General features: G+C 38.4%; 1 protein-coding gene across 3 annotated transcripts in view; it reads right to left on the bottom strand.

The window, feature by feature from the left end:
- UNC80 (unc-80 homolog, NALCN channel complex subunit) overlaps window positions 1-20471 on the bottom strand; it is a 241703-nt gene that overhangs the window by 97301 nt on the left and 123931 nt on the right. For 2 of the 3 annotated variants that reach the window (XM_032637295.1, XM_032637297.1), the window contains exons 27-28: window positions 12252-12352; window positions 1331-1531 (exon numbers count right to left, since the gene is read on the bottom strand). In XM_032637295.1, coding sequence (XP_032493186.1) covers window positions 1331-1531; window positions 12252-12352 — 302 coding nt within the window. Of the gene's footprint in view, window positions 1-1330; window positions 1532-12251; window positions 12353-14304; window positions 14509-20471 lie in introns of all 3 variants that reach the window. The other variant, XM_032637294.1, reaches the window with a different exon arrangement.

Genomic DNA, 20471 nt, shown 5'->3' on the forward strand with positions numbered 1-20471 from the left:
GCTTTCAAAATTTAAAAAATCATAATTAAATAAATCCCTTTTGTGAATGCTAAAGCATTACAGATTGATATACAACTCAACTGTGCATTTTTTGTTATTGTTTATATTCTCTAGCTTGATTTGTATTTTATTGCCATCCTCCCACCCCACCAAACCTGGTTCACAAACTCTTTAGTATCAACAGAAATAACCTCTACTCCTGCTTAATTATTTTTTATTTCTCCAAGAATATCTGGCCTCATATTATATATATATATGCCAACAGCAGGCGCACAATGAATGCTCATCGAAATGAATAGGGATTATATAAAAATCTCTTGGCAGATCCACTTGTGAGAAGCAGCTGCAGGGGCGGCCAGCAGCATGCAGTAGAGCATCTTGGCCATCACGCCTGTTCAGGGGCAGATGGATAACTCAGGGCTTCCCTGGCAGAAGCACGGCAGCCCTGGTTACTGTCTTCATCTTCTGCCAGTTCAGCTGTTCAGTTTTCAGGAAAGTGCAGCTGAATGCTTAGAAAATGTAATAGTTTCTTGAAGAAGTTTCCTTTAGTCTGATTTGACTCTATTATTTATCAGTGAACAGTTGGGCCATTTATTGCTTATTTCTTAAGCTATAACTGTATCAGTCTCCTATTACTGCTGTAACAAATCACTAAAACCTTCCTGGCAAAAATATAACACAAATTTATTATCTTAACAGTTCTTTAGGTCAGAAGTCTAAAATGAATTGGCAGGGCTGTGTTCCTTCTGGAGGCTCTACGGAATCATCCATTTCCTTGCCTTTTCCAGCTTCCAGAGGCTGCCTGGACTCACTACCCTGCATCATTCTGACCTCTGCTTCTGTCGTCACATCTCCATCTCTACCTCTTACTATGTTCAGCCCACTTGGCTAATCCAGGATAATCTCTCCATTATAAGATACTTAATTTAGTCACATAGGCAAAATCCCTTTTGCCAGGTGAGGTGGCATATTCACAGGTTCCAGGGATTAGAAATCGGACACCTTTGGGGGGACATTATTCTTCCTACCACAGCAACCTACCTATCACCAGTGCCCTTTGAGTTCATATTTATTTGTAGAAATAAGCCTGGGAAAAGAGTTGAGCCCATGTTTGCTCATGGACATGAAGACAAAGCACTTGCCTTTTATTTATTTATTTTTTTGGCACTTGTCTTTTTTGTACCCATCTTCTAATTTTGCTCGAAATCACACAGATCTGTAGCCTGGTTTATGCAACTGCAGTGGGCTGAAGTTTGCATTTCCAGAGAAAAGATTGTTAGGACATCACTTTCCCTATCATTGGTATATTATCGTGTGATCATTCGCTCACCTCTTTCTGCTTCTTGCCCCGGAGAGCCACGTTGCTGACGCTGCTGCTCTCTCGGAGGGAGTCCACGGAGTCTCCGTAGAGCAGCTTAATGGCCCTGACGAGCCGGGCACAGGAGCGGCTGTGGTGCAGGTAGCAGTGAGGGTGGCAGTAGTCAACGTGGGTGCAGATGAAGCTTTGCTGATTGCACAGCAAGATCATGACCTGGAACACAGACATCATTGAAGCTCAACCAGGCAACCAGGGTACAGACCAACTGTGAACGACGATGTGGGGTGGAAGATGAAAAGTGAGAATGTCAACTTTCTTTAAAGCGTCTTAAAATCACAATAATTCCACAGAGAATAATAATTCCCACAAGAGAACAAAGAGTTACAAGCCTTTATGTATGTGGCTTCTTTTGCTCCCTGGATTCACACTTGACAGAAAGTTCTTTTTGAAATAATACAAGGTTAAGTGCTCTTCAAAAGTTGAAACAGTTATTGGGGAGCATCTGATTCCCAAATATTTTCAAATGAAGATTCTGAAATTAAAATGTATTATTTTTTCAGCTCTTATGTTGTAGAAGGAGCCAGGAGAAGAGCAGAAACTAATGAGAAGCTCCATCCCAAAGGATTTGGCTGGCCTTTGACAGCTGTGGGATGTCTTTAACTCCGGCCTACCTACATGGAATATGAAAACATTTCTGCACCTTCCACCCTGGCCTCTAACCTTCAACTGGGCCTTGAAACCCAGTGTAGCACTTCATTTCCCTCTCTACAAACTAATTTGTTTTCAGCTTTTGGGCTATTCTAGCTCTTCACTTGTGGCTTGATCTGGCTCAAATCTTCATATCTTCTAGACTTCTCAAGTAGTATTACAGAAAAGAACTCAGTTGATTTAAATGATATGGTTATTTTAAGAAAAGAAATGAAGGGCCTTGAGATGATAACTTCTTAAGTTGCCTTCCTAAAAAGGCAGTAGCATTCCTAGAGCTGCAAGTTTAGTCAAATCTGCACAGAGTAATCTTCTGAATGATTCTATCCTTCATGAAACTAGTTCCCACCCCAACACCTAAACTGTGCAAGACCATGTGCCACACTGAATGGAGAACATAAAGTAAGTCTACACAGATAAGACCAATCGAACCTCTAGAAAGGGCTGCCATGCATTTCCTTAGGAATGAGAGGTCCTGCTTAATCTGAGACAAATGTAAATAACAGTAACAATGCACCCCTCCCCTCTCAAACTCGGCTAACAATACCTCATACTCTTCAAAGTTTTTTTTAAAAAAAATAGGTGTTGTCCGAACAGAATATCCAGATCTCTCTCAAGATTCACCGAAGATCCCTGATATTCCTGTTTATACTAATATGAGTCAGGGCACAAAGAAGAACTGTAAACCTTCCCTTGTTATTCTTGAATCTGGCCAAAAAATGGTTCTTTGACTAATAAAACTGATAAACTTCTAGCAAGACTGATCAAAAAAAGAGAAAGAAAAGATAAAACCTACCAATATCAGAAATGATAAAGGCACATTACTGTAGATCTCACGAAATTTAAGATGATCTTAAGAAAATATTATAGAGCGTCTCCCCACAACTAGGGCATCTGCTGCCCGCTGGTGGGGGACCCTGATGCCCAAGGAGACAGGAGGAACCCCCAAGTGAACTGGTAGGATGTGGGGGGACAGGGGGGGAGGAGAAGTGGAGGCCAGACAGGATAGGCGTCCCTAAGGCCAGGGAGATCAGGAGAGACAGAAAGGAGGGTCCCTCTAGGAGGAGGGGAGAAGAGTGGAAGGTGACTGCTCCACCCACTTGGGCCTGGGGAACCTGCTGAGTTCCCAGGCCAGTCCTCTGCCCTTCAAGGCCCCCTCCAGGCCACATGGGTGCTTGGGGACATAGGAGGGAGGCTGGGGAGATCAGGAGAGGCAGGCGGGAGGGGCCCTCCCAGAGGAGAGGGAGAGGAGTGGAGGGTGTTCACTCCAGGCACTCGAGCCCAGAAAGCCTGCTGGGCTCCCAGGTGAGGTCCCCTACCCTCTGAGAGCGGGGTGGGGGCATGCCCAGCCCCTTCTCTTCCTTGAGCCTAAGCACCACCCCCCACAGCTCCCAGGGCCTTTTCCAGCCCTGTGGGTCCTAAGCATAGTCCCTGCCCCTGACCCAAACCTCACCCTTACTTAGGCCCCACCCTCCACAGCCAAGGCCTTTTCCCCTTTTTTTCTTTTCTTTTTTGCTTTTCTCTTTTCCCTCCTCCTCTTTCTTACTATTGTGGTACTGTTGTACCTTCTGGTTGTTGATTCATCTATATTTTTATTTTTATATTCTTTCTAACATATCTGTTAGTTTCCTAGTATAATTTTATTTTTTACTTTGTAATTGTTCTCTTTTTTTTTTTTGTTTTGCCATCCCACATGGCTTGTGGGATCTTGGTTCAGAAGCTGGAGGTTGGGCCAAAGCTCCTGCTGTGGGAGCTCTGAGTCTGAACCACTGGACTAACAGAGAACCTCAGACCCCAGGGAATATTCATCAGAGTGAGGTCTCATGGAGGCCCTCATCTCAGCACCAAGACCCAGCTCTACCCAACAGCCTACAAACTCCAGTGCTGGAAGCCTCAGGCCAAACAACCAGTAAGACAGGAACACAATCCCACTCACTAAAAAAAAAAAAAAAGAAATGGCCAAAGAATATGTCACAGATGAAGGAGCAATGTAAAAACCTGCAAGACCAAGTAAATGAAGAGGAAATAGGTAAACTACCTGAAAAAGAATTCAGAGTAATGATTATAAAGATGATCCAGAATCTCAGAAAGAGAAGGGAAGCACACATTGAGAAAATACAAGTGTTTAACAAAGATCTAGAAGAACTAAAGAACAAACAAACAGAGATGGACAGCACAATAACTGAAAAAAAAATACACTAGAAGGAATCAATAACAGAATAAGTGAGGCAGAAGAACGAATAAGTGAGCTGGAAGATAAAGGGTGGAAATAACCACCAAGGAGCACAATACAGAAAAAAGAATGAAAAGAATTGAAGACAACCTCAGAGACCTCTGGGATAACACTAAACACACCAACATTCGAATTACAGGGGTCCCTGAAGAAGAAGAGAAAAAAAAAAAAGCGTCTGAGAAAATATGTGAAGAGATTAGAGTTGAAAACTTCCCTATCATGGGAAAGGAAATAGTCACCCAAGTCCAGGAAGCACATGGAGTCCTGTACAGGATAAACCCTAGGAAAACCACACGAAGACACATAGTAATCAAACTAACAAAAATTAAATTGAAACGAAAAATATTAAAAGCAGCAAGGGAAAAACAAATATAACATATAAAGGAAACCCCATAAGGCTATCAACTGATTTTTCAGCAGAAACTCTGCAGGCCAGAAGGGAGTGGCAGGATATACTTTAAGTGATGAAAGAAAAATACTTACAACCAAGATTACTCTACCCAGCAAGGCTCTCATTCAGATTTTATGAAGAAATCAAAAGCTTTTCAGACAAGCAAAACCTAAGAGAATTCAGCACCACCAAACCAGCTTTACAACAAATGTTACAGAAACTTCTCTAGGTGGGAAACACAAGAGATGAAAAAGACCCACAAAAACAAACCTGAAACAATTAAGAAAATGGTAATAGGAACATATATGTTGATAATAACCTTGAATGTAAATGGATTAACGGCCCCAACCAAAAGACACAGACTGGCTGAATGGATAAAAAACAAGATCTAGATATATGCTGTCTACAAGAGATTCACTTCAGACCTAGGGACATATACAAACTGAAAGTGAAGGGATGGAAATAGATATTCCATGCAAATGGAAATGAAAAGAAAGCTGGAGGAGCAATACTTGTATCAGATAAAATAGACTTTAAAATAAAGACTACTACAAGAGACAAAGAAGGACACTATGTAACAATCAAAGGATCAATCCAAGAAGAAGATATAACAATTATAAATGTTTATGGACCCAGCATAGGAGCACCTCAATACATAAGGCAAATGCTAACGATCACGAAAGGAGAAACTGACAGTAACACAATAATAGTGGGGATTTTAACATGCCACTTACATGAATGGACAGATCATCCAAACAGAAAATAAATAAGGAAACACAATCTTTAAATGACACAATAGACCAGATAGATTTAATTGATATTTACAGAACATTCCACCCAAAAGAGGCAGAATACAATCTCTGCTCAAGTGCACATGGAACATTCTCCCAGATAGATCACATCTTGGGTCACAAATCAAGCCTTGGAAATTTTAAGAAAACTGAAATCATGTCAAGCATCCTTTTGGACCACAACGTTATGATATTGGAAATCAATTACAGGAAAAAAACTGTACAAAACACAGGTGGCTAAACAGTGAACTACTAAATAACCAAGAGATCAGTAAAGAAATCAAAGAAGAAATTAAAAAACACATAGAAACAAATGACAATGAAAACACGATGATCCAAAATCTATGGGACGAAGCAAAGGCTGTTCTAATAGGGAAGTCTATAGCAATTCAATCTCACCTCAAGAAACAAGAAAAATCTAAAATAAAAAACCTAATCCTACACTTAAAACAACTAAAGAAAGAAGAACAAAAAAACCCAAAGTCAGTAGAAGGAAAGAAAGCATAAATATCAGAGCAGAAATAAGTGAAACAGAAACAAAGAAAACAATAGCAAGGGTCAATAAAACTAAAAGCTGGTTCTTTGAGAAGATAAACAAAATTGATAAACTCTTAGCCAGACTCATCAAGAAAAAAAGGGAGAGGATGCAAATCAATAAAATTAGAAACTAAAAAGGAGAAATCACACCTGACACCACAGAAATACAAAGGATTATAAGAGACTACTACAAATAACTATGTGAAAATAAAATGGAAAACCACAAAGAAATGGACAAATTCTTGGAAAGGTACAATTTTCTCAGACTGAACCAGGAAGAATTAGAAAATATAAACACACCTATCACAGTAATGAAATTGAAACCGCAATTAAAAATCTTCCAACAAACAAAAGTCCAGGACCAGATGGCTTCACAGGTGAATTCTATCAAACATTAAGAGAAGAGCTAACACCTATCCTTCTCAAACTCTTCCAAAAAATTGCAGAGGGAGAAACACTCCCAAATTCATTCTATGAAGGCACCATCACCCTGATACAAAAACCAGAAAAAGATATCACAGAAAAAGGAAATTATAGACCAGTATCACTGATGAACACAGATGCAAAAATCCTGAACAAAATACTAGCTAACAGAATCCAGCAACACATTAAAAGGATTATACACCACGATCTAATGGGATTTATCCCAGGGATACAAGGATTCTTCAAATATGCAAATCAATGTGATACACCACATTAACTGATTAAGGAATTAAAACCATATGATCATCTCAACAGATGCAGAAAAAGCTTCTGACAAAATTCAAAACTTATTTATGATAAAAGCTCTCCAGAAAATGGGCATAGAGGGAACCTACCTCAACATAATAAAGGCCACATATGACAAACCCACAGCAAGCAGCATAATCAATTGTGAAAAACTGAAAGCATTTCCACTAAGATCAGGAACAGGACAAGGATGTCCACTCTCGCCACTCTTATTCAACATAGTTTTGGAAGTCCTAGCCATGGCAATCAGAGAAGAAAAAGAAATAAAGAAATACAAATTGGAAAAGAAGAAGTAAAGCTGTCACTGTTTGCAGATGACATGATACTATACATAGAAAATCCTAAAGATGCCACCAGAAAACTACTAGTCAATGAATTTGGTAAGGTTGCAGGATACAAAATTAATGCACAGAAATATCTGGCATTCCTATACACCACCAACAAAAAATCAGAAAAAGAAATTAAGGAAACAATCCCATTCACCATCGTAACAAAAAGAGTAAAATACCTAGGAATAAACCTGCCTAAGGAGGCGAAAGACTTGTACTCAGAAAACTGTAAGACACTGATGAAAGAAATCAAAGATGACATAAACAGATGGAGAAACATACCATGTTCTTGTATTGGAAGAACCAGTATTGTGAAAATGACTATACTACCCAAAGCAATCTACAGATTCAAGGCAATCCGTATCAAACTACCAATGGCATTCTTCACAGAATTAGAACAAAAAATTTTACAATTTGTATGGAAACACAAAAGCCAAAGCAACATTGAGAAAGAAAAATGGAGTTGGAAGAACCAGGCTCCCTGACTTCAAACTATACCACAAAGCTACAGTAATCAAGACAGTATGGTACTGGCACAAAAACAGAAATATAGATCAATGGTACAGGATAGAATGCCCAGAGATAAACCCACACGCATATGGTCATCTAATTTACGACAAGGGAGGCAAGAACATACTGTGGAGAAAGGACAGCCTCTTCAATAAGTGGTGCTGGGAAAACTGGACAGATACATGTAAAAGAATGAAATTAGAAAACTAACACCAAACACAAAAATAAACTCAAAATGGATTAAAGACCTAAACGTAAGACCAGACACTATAAAACTCTTAGAGGAAAAACACTCTTTGACATAAACCACAGCAAGATCTTTTTTGACCCACCTCCTAGAGTAACGGAAATAAAAACAAAAATAAAGAAATGGGACTTAATTAAACTTAAAAGATTTTGCACAGCAAAGGAAACCCTAAAACATGACAAGACAACCCTCAGAATGGGAGAAAATATTTGCAAATGAAAGAACAAAGGATTAATCTCCAAAATATACAAACAGCTCATGGAGCTCAATATCAAAAAAGCAAACAATCCAATTAAAAAATGGGCAGAAGAGCTAAATAGACATTTCACCAAGGAAGATATACAGATGGGCTAGAAGTACATGAAAAGATGCTCAACATCACTGATCATTAGAGAAATGCAATCAAAACTACAATGAGGTATCACCTCACAGTGGTCAGAATGGCTATTATGAAAAAATCTAGAAACAATAAACACTGGAAAGGATGTGGTGAAAAGGGAACCCTCCTGCACTGTTGGTAGGAATGTAAATTGATACAACCACTATGGAAAACAGTATGGAGGTTCCTTAAAAAACTAAAAATAGAACTACCATATGACCCAGCAATCCCACTACTGGGCATATACCCTGAGAAAACCATAATTCAAAAAGAGACATCTATCCCAATGTTCACTGCAGCACTATTTACAGTAGCCAGGACATGGAAGCAACTTAAGTTGTGCGGTCCGGGAAGATCCCACATGCTGCGGAGCGGCTAGGCCCGTGAGCCATGGCCGCTGAGCCTGTGTGTCCGGAGCCTGTGCTCCGCAACGGGAGAGGCCACAACAGTGAGAGGCCCGCGGACCGCCAAAAAAAAAAAAAAAAAAAAGATTCAGGCACCTCAGTGTTCATAGCAGCACTATTTACAATAGCTAAGACATGGGAACAACCTAAACGTCCACTGACAGATGAATGGATAAAGATGTGGTATGTATATATATATATATATACACACAATGGAATATTGCTCAGCCATAAAAAGAATGAAATAATGCCACTTGCAGCAACACAGATGGGCCTCAAGATTTTCATACTAAGTGAAGTAAGCCAGAGAAAGACAAATACCATGATATCACTTATATGTGGAATCTAAAACATGACACAAATGAACTTATCTATGAAACAGAAACAGACTGCCAGACATAGAGAACAGACTTGTCATTGTCAAAGAATAGGGGATGTGGGGGAGGGATGGACTGGGAGTTTGGGATTAACAGATGCAAACTATTATAAACAGAATAGATAAACAACAAGGTTCTACTGTATAGCACAGGGAACTATAGTCAATATCCTGTGATAAACCATGATGAAAAAATATGAAAAAGAAAATATATGTATATATGTATGACTGAATCACTGCTGTAGAGTAGAAATTAACACAACGTTGTAAATCAGCTATACTTCAATAAATTAAAAAAAGAGATTATAAACATCTTTTTGTTAATAAATGTGAATATTTGGATTAAATTAACAAATTCCTAGGAAAAAAAATCAGTTTGCCCAATCTGCTCCCTGGAGAAATCTTAATTATATTACATAAATTAAATCTGTAATTAATAACTTTCCTACAAAGAAATTTTTAGATCTAGAAGGTTCTACCAGTGATCCCTTCTAAATATTTAAAGAATAAATAACTCTGGTCTTACACAAACACTTCCAGAGGGTTAATGGTACACAAAACTAAAAAGCATTATTGAATAAAATTGAAGAGATCCTAAATGAATGATGGAACACAAATTAATGGAGGATAGACCATTTTATACATTAGAAGACTTATTAAAGATTTTAATTCCTCAGTTTTAATGATCTTTGTTTTCAAAGTAAGGCTGCTGTGGAAGCTTTCTTATGGAAATTAACAAGGTGATTCTAATAGAAATGAATACAGCCAAGAATAGAACAGGCCACCCTGCAGAAGAACAAAGCTGGGGGATTTACACTTATGTGAAAAAAAGAAATCAGACACAATAGAGTACCCAGCATATGTCACCAATTATATGCATTTCAAAAACAGACAAAATAATTTTTGGTTTTAGAAGTGAGAATGGCAGTGACCAATAGCGGAGAGTAGTGGCTGGTTGAGGGCTCGGGTAGGGCTTCTAAGGTACTGCTAATGTTCTTCTTGAACTGGTGGTGGTTACACAGATGTGTCCATTTTGTGAAAATTTATTGAACAGTACACAAAGATTTTGTATGCTTTTTAATATGTAGGTTGGACTTCACTAAAAAGTTTACTTTAAAAACAGCTGCCTCAGAGATTCTCAAAATCAGCCAGTTCTGGAGATTAACCAGTTCCAAGAGCATAGCACTGTAAACACTGAGCGTGAAGTACCAGCCAGCCCTTTATCTGACCCTACCAGGAAGTCAGATTAAAATCAGAGGAGATGGAGACATTCCATATCTAAGATCAATAATAGTGCTGGCCTCTTCAATAAGTGGTGCTGGGAAAACTGGACAGCTACATGTAAAAGAATGAAATTAGAACAATCCCTAACACTATACACAAAAATAAACTCAAAATAGATTAAAGACCTAAATGTAAGGCCAGACACTATAAAACTCTTAGAGGAAAAGATAGGCAGAATACTCTATGACATAAATCACAGCAAGATCCTTTTTGACCCACCTCCTAGAGAAATGGAAATAAAAACAAAAATAAACAAATGGGACCTAATGAAACTTAAAAGCTTTTGCACAGCAAAGGAACCCATTAACAAGACGAAAAGACAACCGTCAGAATGGGAGAAAATATTTGCTAAAGAAGCAACTGACAAAGGATTAATCTCCAAAACTTACAGGCAGCTCATGCAGCTCAATATCAAAAAACCGAACAACCCAATCCAAAAATGGGCAGAAGACCTAAACAGACATTTCTCCAAAGAAAATATACAGATTGCCAACAAACATAGGAAAGGATGCTCAACATCACTAATCATTAGAGAAATGCAAATCAAAACTACAATGAGGTATCACCTCACACCAGTCAGAATGGCCATCATCAAAAAATCTAGAAACAATAAATGTTGGAGACGGTGTGGAGAAAAGGGAACCCTCCTGCACTGCTGGTGGGAATGTAAATTGATACAACCAGTATAGAGAACAATATGGAGGTTCCTTAAAAAACTAAAAATAGAACTACCACAGGACCCAGCAATGCCACTACGGGGCATATATCCTGAGAAAACCATAATTCCAAAAGAGTCATGTACAACAGTGTTCATTGCAGCTCTATTTACAATAACCAGGACATGGAAGCAACCTAAGTTTCCATCAACAGATGAATGGATAAAGAAGATGTGGCACATATATACAATGGAATATTACTCAGCCATAAAAAGAAACGAAATTGAGTTATTTGTAGTGAGGTGGATGGACCTGGAGTCTATCATACAGAGTGAAGTAAGTCAGAAAGAGAAAAACAAATACCATATGTTAACACATATATATGGAATCTAAAAAAAAAAAAAAATTCTGAAGAACCGGGGGCAGGATAGGAATAAATACGCAGACATAGAGAATGGACTTGAGGTCACGGGGTGGGGGGAAGTGTAAACTGGTATGAAGTGAGAGAGTGGCGTGGACATATATACACCACTAAATGTAAAATAGATAGCTAGTCGGAAGCAGCCACATAGCACAGGGAGATCAGCTCAGTGCTTTGTGACCACCTAGAGGGGTGGGATAGGGAAGGTGGGAGGGAAATGCAAGAGGGAGGAGGTATGGGGATATATGCATATGTATAGCTGATTTGCTTTGTTATAAAGCAGAAACTAACACATCATTGTAAAGCAATCATACTCCAGTAAAGATGTTAAAAAATAATAATAATAATAGTGCTGGCAGTACCCTGCCAACTGTGGATCTCACATCATGCTTCCCGACCTTTCTTTTCCTTTCTTTACACCCAGGTCAAACCTTGAACTATAGTCTGTACTTGGGATTCCCTCCTGCCTGTGCCCTCTGGAGAGCCCTTTGAGGTGTGACCTTCATCATCTTAGAATCTCCGTGTCCTAGTTTACAATTTGATCTAATACAGACTCAAGACTGACACCATGACCTTGCTCTCAGCATTTGTGGTGACCTGTATAAAAGTGATCGTGATGCCTTGCCTTGTGTCACTCAGTCTCTCTTGACCACCAACCTGGCCTGATCCCTCAGGGTTTTTTTCCCTGACTTATATTGACTCACTATAACTATAACTATAACAAAGCACCCTTGGTCCTAGATAAGCTTCAAATGAATATAATCCAGCAGAAGACCAATCTTAGTGAGTATCCAGAGGTTCAGCTGAAATAAAAGCCTATAATGTTTCTAATAGGCTGAAATGATGGATGTTTTTAGTACAGTCTTTCATCCTACCTCCACAGATCTTCCCCAAGGCCAAAAGAAATTGATCTCAGTGCTCTTTCTGAGATTCCTACTTACATGAAGCCATGACATGTTCCTGTGGTAATTTTCCTCCGTGCTGGCTGTACTCATTCCCTCTGGCTCAATGCTGGGCTCACTTGCACTCCAAGGACTCCCTTCTTCAAAAGAAAAATACCAAGAAAGGTTATATTGTTCTGCCTCCCTGGAGAGCATGTTGCTATGGTATAGTGGTCCATGCTTTTGAATCCTAGGGCAGACTACCATGGCCAATGGGTTACAGGGCATAGCATCGGCTTTAGTGGAGTAATATTAATAGGAGCTGTTCCCTTCACCACCAGCTGAACTGGCAATTACAAAGACATTTATGATCTCTGTTATGGTGGCTTCCGCTTTGAGATATGGGAGCAGAGAAAAAGAACAGAGTCAAGTCCTTGAATTGCTGAGATGAGCAAGTTATTGGTTGAGTGTGCCCAAATCCATTCCAGACTGCCCAGACCTCGCAGGTGTAGTTAAGTAGGGACACCAACCAACCTGCAGTGGCCACAAAGGGTGCTGCTACCTCCACTGCTGCTGTGACTACGGCTAGTGCTACTACTCTTAACACCACCTGGCTTTGCTATCAGAGCTATTTCAAAGATGGGTGGTACCTTGGAAAGACTAAGGGAATTTGGAAGTAACTGTGCCCAACTGTGGACAACCCTTTGTCCAAACTCGTCTCTGTAGGAAACTGTGAAGGAGACATGTCACAGGAATTCTCTACTCAGTATACTAGATAACAAAGCTTTGTCCTCAAATCTACAAGCTTTTCTGGGTATTTCCTACGACAAAACTATGCTTCTAGCTTGGATAGTTTGACTTAACTGGCTAGGCTACATTGATCAATTTAAATAATTAATTCAAATAATATTTTCCCCCAAACGAACTGATGGTACTCTTACAGCTCAGACCTGTAACAAAAGATGTCATAAGGTTTTTTCTATTGTCTCCTTAAAAAAATAAGCTGAATCTTAACTAACGCATAAATTAGCTATTTTCAAAGGCAAGGGTGGGTAGGTGTAGAAACATTTTCTATTTTAAACTCTCCTTGATTAAATATACTCAGCTTCTGTTTCAGCAGGCTAGATTGATAATTTATCCACATTTCCTGACTGACTTCTGAAACAACTTACTTAGAAAGAAGAATTTTACACTTTGGTTTTCATACAGGGACTGAAAGGCAAAGAATATGCACTTCAATTTTTAACCTAACATTTAAATTCTAGGCAGCTGGTGAGTCCTATCGGCAAGCCTGCTTAAGCTTTTTCTTGTCTACTAAGATGATGATGAGAGCCCATAGGACTAACACATTTGGGGATTCAGAGTCTCTTTGGGTCCTATAGTGACAATCTACAACTCTGACTGTATATAAATCTTATTCTCAGGAGTTTAACATACTTTACTATCATCCCTAATTTATCTTTAGAGCATCCTTTCACAGTAGGTAAGGAGTACACAGAATTATTCTCACTGGGTAGCTGGGGAAAACAAATCCCTGAGAAGTTAAGTGACTTGCTGAAGGTCACTAATTGTTAGATGTAGACAATCTTTCCTTTCTGAAATTTTGGTTGTTTTTACTTGGGAAATAGAGACTTTAGTTTATAGAAGACTTTAAGCCAGCTATTCCCAAGGGAGTATCTACATTTTGCTTTAAAGGTCTTGATCAGAAGAATAAAGGCACAAAGATCTAGATTTCAAAAAACTGTCCTTGTCATTAAAATGTTTTCTTTCCCTACTGTAGACTCCATATGCTCCCTGCTCAAGCTGTGGTCCTTGAACCAGCAGCATCAACTTTACCAGGAAGCTTGTTAAAAGCGTAGAATCTCAGGCTCCCATCCCAGAGATGCTGAATCAGGACTGCGTTTTAACAAGCTCCCAGCTGACCCTGTGCACAGTAAGGCTGGAGCAGCCCTGCTCTGGAGGGCAACATAGCTTATGGACTAAACGAGTACTCTAACCTATGACTCTGCCCTCCATCTACTGATGTATCAGAAAATGGACTTGAGCTGTTTGGGGATTCGGTCTCTGTCTTCCTACCCCCCACGTCCCTGCACAGCCCACTCCTCTATGTTACCTAGGTCAGTGACAGTGTCCCTGCTCTGGGACAGCTGCAGCTTCTCAGCCTCAGACTCTGAGTCCTGCCGTGATAACTTGCTGCTCTTTAAGCTGCCGACCCGGCGAATGCTGGACAAGGAACCCCCCTTCTTCACCTGGAAACTGCAGGTTCCTTTAATCTGGAGCAGGCGGGAACCTCCTATCCTGATCTTCCTGCTGGGAACTGTATTAAAAGAATAAAATAGGGCTTTTTCCCCCTTAGTTCTCCCCAGCCAGCGTTAGAGCCAAGCTCTCCCCAGCTTGTCCCTGAACAGCCTCCTCTCTGCTGGCCGGGATGAGCAGCATGTCTGGACAAGGAGCTTCTCCCAAGCCCCAAGTCAGGCGGCTTTGTTAGGGGGGCAGGAGGCTGGGTCCACCACGAAGGGCTGGTGCAGCTTCTTTCTTGGACACACAGCTCATCAGTGCTGGGAACAACCTGCTCTCTCTTTGGCCCAGAATTCACAAGCATGAGCGCGCCCTCACCACGGAGTCCTCCGGGACCGTTAGTACATTCACACAGCATCAATGCTTGATTCAGCAGAACCACCAACCATTTGTTTTTGTTTTTCTTTTGAAATGGGACTGACAGACTTATGTGAGTTAGGGAAACCCCTTCATGGAAAATCCCTTCATTTGGGAATACCTCATTAAGAAATAAAAACAAGAGGCGCTTCTCTCTCCAACAGTCGGCAGTGGGTTCCACTGAGCTCCTCAGCAAAGTCACTAAAAGATGTTTGCAGTGGGGTGCTTTGGGTGAACGTGAGTGTGAAATGGTTCCATTTTCAATGCACCTAATGATTTCATAGCATCCTCCTCTCAGTCAAAAGGTTGGGTGAGATATGAGTCCAAAAGTTGCAACACCCTGAATCAATCTTACAGTCTACATGAACCAAGAAGAACATGCATTACTCCTCTTTAGTGTTCTGGAAGAAACAGTCATCAGTGAGGAAAATAAAAGGGTAAAAGAAACACGTTCAACTTGAAACCTACATTTTAACCGTAAGCATCCATATTTCCCATAGTCATAGCCACACCTTCTTTTTCTTTTGAGGACTTGGTGTTGTCACACATCGATATGGTAAGGGTGATTTAGAAGGTTTTTAGGGCTTCAAGTGATTATCAGGAAGGGGCTGTTTTTGTAAGGTTTCCTTCTTAAGACATGAACAAGGTTTCTTACTAATTATTTAAGGCACAGCTATTAATATTTTAGTGCCAATCAGGAAGATTGCATTTTAGTCTCAAGTTTCTCACTCACAGGAGAGTTAGTCTGTGATAGAACTCATAGCGCTCCATAAAATGTTAATTAGTGCCATATAAAGGAGCCTAGATTCCTGTTGAATAATGTGAAATATTTAATCTCTGATTTACTCGTATGACTGAGAAAGACTAAGATTATCACCACTCAGCTGGCAAAGGCTTCATGGAGCTCCGTGAACACATCTGGATAGAATTTCACATCTAGACAGAAATTCTCACAGCACAGTTGAATACATCCCACAAAGACCATAATGCTCTATTTTAGTTATAGCACAAAACTCATCCACTGTATTTTTCAGTGTTATTTTTAGGTATAATTGAGACTTTATGACTTATCTGAAATGCATTTGAAACCGAATATACTTATCATTTTTAATGACTATTAATACAATTTATGTCAAAATAGATTGGGAAGTAGAGAAAAAGATTAAAGAAATAATTTAAAAATTTTTACAGAGGCACACTTTGGCATTCTTTGCCTGATTTCATGATATTTTTCAGCCTACAAATACAGCAAAATAACCCCAGATTAATATGACATGAAAAAAAATTTAATTTTGAGAAACTGTTCTATCACCAAAGATAATTGGAGACATTTTATAGCACTGAAAAAAATAATGTTCAGAATTATGGCATTGGTTATTTACAAAGGACATAATATAGTTAGAATTCAGATTTGGTAAAGTACATGAAAGACATCAGTCGAGATTCTACACCACTGAAGTTTAGCCTTTATCTCCATGACAACGAGAACTAGTATGAAAGCAAAACAAATTCATCTAAATTAGATAAAACATCTCTTTTCCTTTTTCTCTTACACCGCATATATCCATCAGCAAGTCCTGCTGATTCAACACTTCAAAAGAGCGTAGGATTTTGAAAGCGCTGTCACCTATTCCCTAGACTAATATAACTACCAAACTGCTTGCTCTTACCCCCACTCTAGCAGCTTGACTCATCTTTTAAATACATAAATCATAAATACAAATATTATATCGCTTTTCTGGTCAAAACCTGACAACAACTCTCAGGCACATTTAAATAGAATTAAATTTCTAACCATATCTACAGACCCTATTTATTTGCCCTTTGCCTGACCCTCTCTCCTACCGCTCTTCCCCCAACTCATTCTGTTGCAACCTTGTTGTCCTTTTTGCCCTTCTTCACATGCCCCAAGTTCATTCCTGCATCGGAGCCTTGTTCTCACTGTTGTCTCTGTTTGGAAGACTCTTCTCTCAGCCCTTCACATGACTGGATCCTTAACATCACGCAAGTCTCAGCTCAATGACACTTAGGACTACAATCCTTCCTACTTCAGGTCGCTACCAATTCTCTGACCCTAACTTGTTTTCTTCATACTACTTATCTCTACTTGAAAGTCCAGAATTTAATGTTATTCACTATTAAGTTATTAACTATTAGCTAATATAAACTAAAATACCTGTGGGAAATTTTCCCTGTTCATTGCTGTATTCTAGGAACCGGTAATAGCGCCTGATATACAACAGGTGCTCAGTATATGACTGTTGAGTGATCACACATGTCTCGGTGTCTGTATTCTGGAATGCCAGTCTTAGTTTGTATCTGGAATATGGATAAAATGATCTGACAGATCTTGCTTGGAGATTTTAGGCAGACATTTTTAGTTCTAAGGATTATTTCATGTTAGTTTTCCTTTGTAGAATCCAAATTGTCCTCAAGTTATTTCAAGAACTCACATTTTTAGATGTTATACAAACAGATGGTATGAAATTTTAAATAAAATTTTAATAATCTGAGTTAGCAGGGTCCCTGTGGTCCCCATTTTCACATCAGCTTTAGCACCTGGTATCAGCTTATTGAAAGGATTAAGGAAGATTTAGGAATCTTCAGGAAGTTTCTTGCCAACCGGTAAAGGGCATTTTATGAATATGTTCTCATTTTATCTATACTTTTAGTTTTCTGCTCCTAATTTATTAAATAACTTTCATGTAATTACATAGCCATTCTATGAGGAGAAAAATTATTAAGTATTTGTGTGTTTGAATATTAAAGGCAATTTACATAAATGATAATCATGAAATTAAAGTGTTCTTAAAAATTAATCTGAGGTTTTATTTTTTTAAATGGTGTAGAATTTACTCTGCTGACATTTGACCATGTCAGTATTAGCAATTTTTATTTCAACTACTTTAAATAATAACTAACATAATAATTTTGAATGGGAAAAAATCCCTGTGGGATATGTTTAAAAGATGGGAGTTTCACAGAATCATGGACATAGAGAACAGAATGGTAGTTGCCAAGGGATAGAGGGTTGGAGGAGGCATGGAGTGGGAGACTGGGGTTAGCAGATGTAAGCTATTATATATAGAATGGATAAACAACAAGGCCCTACTGTATAGCACAGAGAACTATACTCAATATCCTATAATAAACCATAGTGGAAAAGAATATAAAAAAAGAATGTACATATATGTATAACTGAACCACTTTGCTGTACAGCAGAAATTAACACATTGTAAATTAACTATACTTCAATTAAAAAAATGTTGATAAAAAAGAAGGATGTTTCTCATCATATGCAGTCATCCTTGTCATAAGTAGTAGTATTTGAACAAACCTTGACTTGATACCTCTTCATACTCAGAAACTGCTAAAATTTGGCCAATCCTTCCCACAACATGGCTTCTGTTCACCATAAATTCAACACAATATAATTATTTGCATTTTTTAAATGCTGTGAAAACAATCTGATCTTAAAATATTAAAAAATTTTTTTCAGAATATATCCATTCCTTACAACATTTTAAATATTTTAAATATGTTGTGTTTTCTTTATCTAGGGCTATTTCTTTTTTAAAAAACATATATATATTCTTTTCCAGATTATTTTCCATTATTGGTTATTACAAGATATTGAGTTTCTTCCCTGTGCTATATAGTGGGTCCTTGTTGTTTACCTCTTTTATATATAGTAGTGTGTATATATGAATCCCAAACTCTTAATTTGTCTCTCCCCACCCCCACCATCCCCTGTGGTAACCACGTTTGTTTTTCTATGTCTGTGAGTCTATTTCTGCTTTGTAAATAAGTTCATTTGTACCATATTTTAAGATTCCACATATAAGTGATATCATATGATATTTGTCTTTCTCTGTCTTCACTTAATATAATCTCTAGGTCCATCTATGTTGCTGTAAAAAGCATTTCATTCTTTTTTATGGCCAAGTAATATTCCATTGTTTGTATATATATATATATATATATATATATATATATACATACATATACATATGCATACACACGCACACACGCACACACACACACCCCACATCTTCTTTATCCATTCATCTGTTGATGAACATTTAGGTTGCTTCCATGTCTTGGCTATTGTAAACAGTGCTGCTATGAACTTTGGGGTGCATGTATCTTTTCTAATTAGTTTTCTCCAGATATATGCCCAGGAATGGGATTGCTGGATCACATGGCAATTATTTTTAGTTTTTCAAGGAAACTCCATACTGTTCATAGTGGCTACACCTATTTACATTCCCACCAACAATGTAGGAAGGTTCCTTTTTCTCCACACCCTCTTCGGCATTTATTATTTGTAGACTTTTTAACGATGGCCATTCTGACCGGTGTGAGGTAATACCTCACTGCAGTTTTGATATGCATTTATCTAATAATTAGTGATACTGAGCATCTTTTTATGTGCCTGTTGGCCAAGCCTTCTTTGGAGAAATGTCTATATAAGTCTTCTGTAGGGCTATGTCTTTTGAGAATCATGCATTCCTTAAACTACCAAACATTTATGCAGTCACTGTCTGCAGAAAATATACCAATGGATAAAACTCTTTGACTCTTTTTACAAATATGCTGTTTTCTAGCGGAATTCATTAGAAAAACATTGAAGGATAATGAAACTTAAGAAAATAGAAAAATCAAATAGAGAAGTTAACAGTTTAAAGGAGCCTTTAAAGAGCAACTTAAAACTTTGCAATCTGTAACTCATATTTAGGATTTTCTGCGTGGATTTTAATCTAATGCTCATGATATAAATAAAAAAAAACCAATGGTGACAATTATTTATTGTGTCCTTATTAGGTATCTGGTACTGAGTTTATGTTTTACTTGCAATGTCTCTTTTAAAGCTTTCAACATTCCAATGTGGTAGGTGTTATTAATCTAATTTTACAGGGAAGAAAACTGGCTTAGAAGGTAAGCAACTTGGACAAGGCCACATAACTACTTTATTTCACCATTTTAAGATGCACATTTTTTTACATTTGAACATCTCTGAAATTGAGATTTGGCTTACAACTGATGACATCTTAAGATCACTAGAGCCAGGTGGCAGTTGGGACACATTTGCTATTGCTTGTGTTCATGTGAATATCTAAAGCACCAGCAACAAAATGTACAAAATGGGTGCCAGTGTCTTTTAAGTCCCAGGAACCAAATGATAGTTGGGTGGAGGAGTGGGTGGGATGGTAAGTCAGATGTGTTTGGGAACATTCCTGAAGCAGGGACTGAAGTAGGCTAGCTTCATACAGTTGCACGTTGGCTTGTGTAACTATCGCCAATAGCTTTACTTCTTTTACAGATTCATTTAAGAAGTGATGTGTTACTAACACAGAGGACATTATCACATATAAAAACACAGACACTGACAATTCTGAGTTGAAAAGTGATTAAGAATTTGATCTCTGAATTGAAGATGGTTTAGAAAACCTTTAACCAGTTTACCTGGCTGCACAAAGAATGATATAGACCGATAATAAAAATCTACATCTCATTACGTCTGAAAGTCCTCTTTCAGTAAGAATAAAGCACAAATTAAGTGATAAGAAAGTACTGCATAAGAGCTGAATGGGGAGTATTTTTCCTTTCTTATTGGTATATAAG

The sequence above is a fragment of the Phocoena sinus genome, chromosome 7 (assembly GCF_008692025.1).
Source record: "Phocoena sinus isolate mPhoSin1 chromosome 7, mPhoSin1.pri, whole genome shotgun sequence".
Classification (NCBI taxonomy): Eukaryota; Metazoa; Chordata; class Mammalia; order Artiodactyla; family Phocoenidae; genus Phocoena; species Phocoena sinus.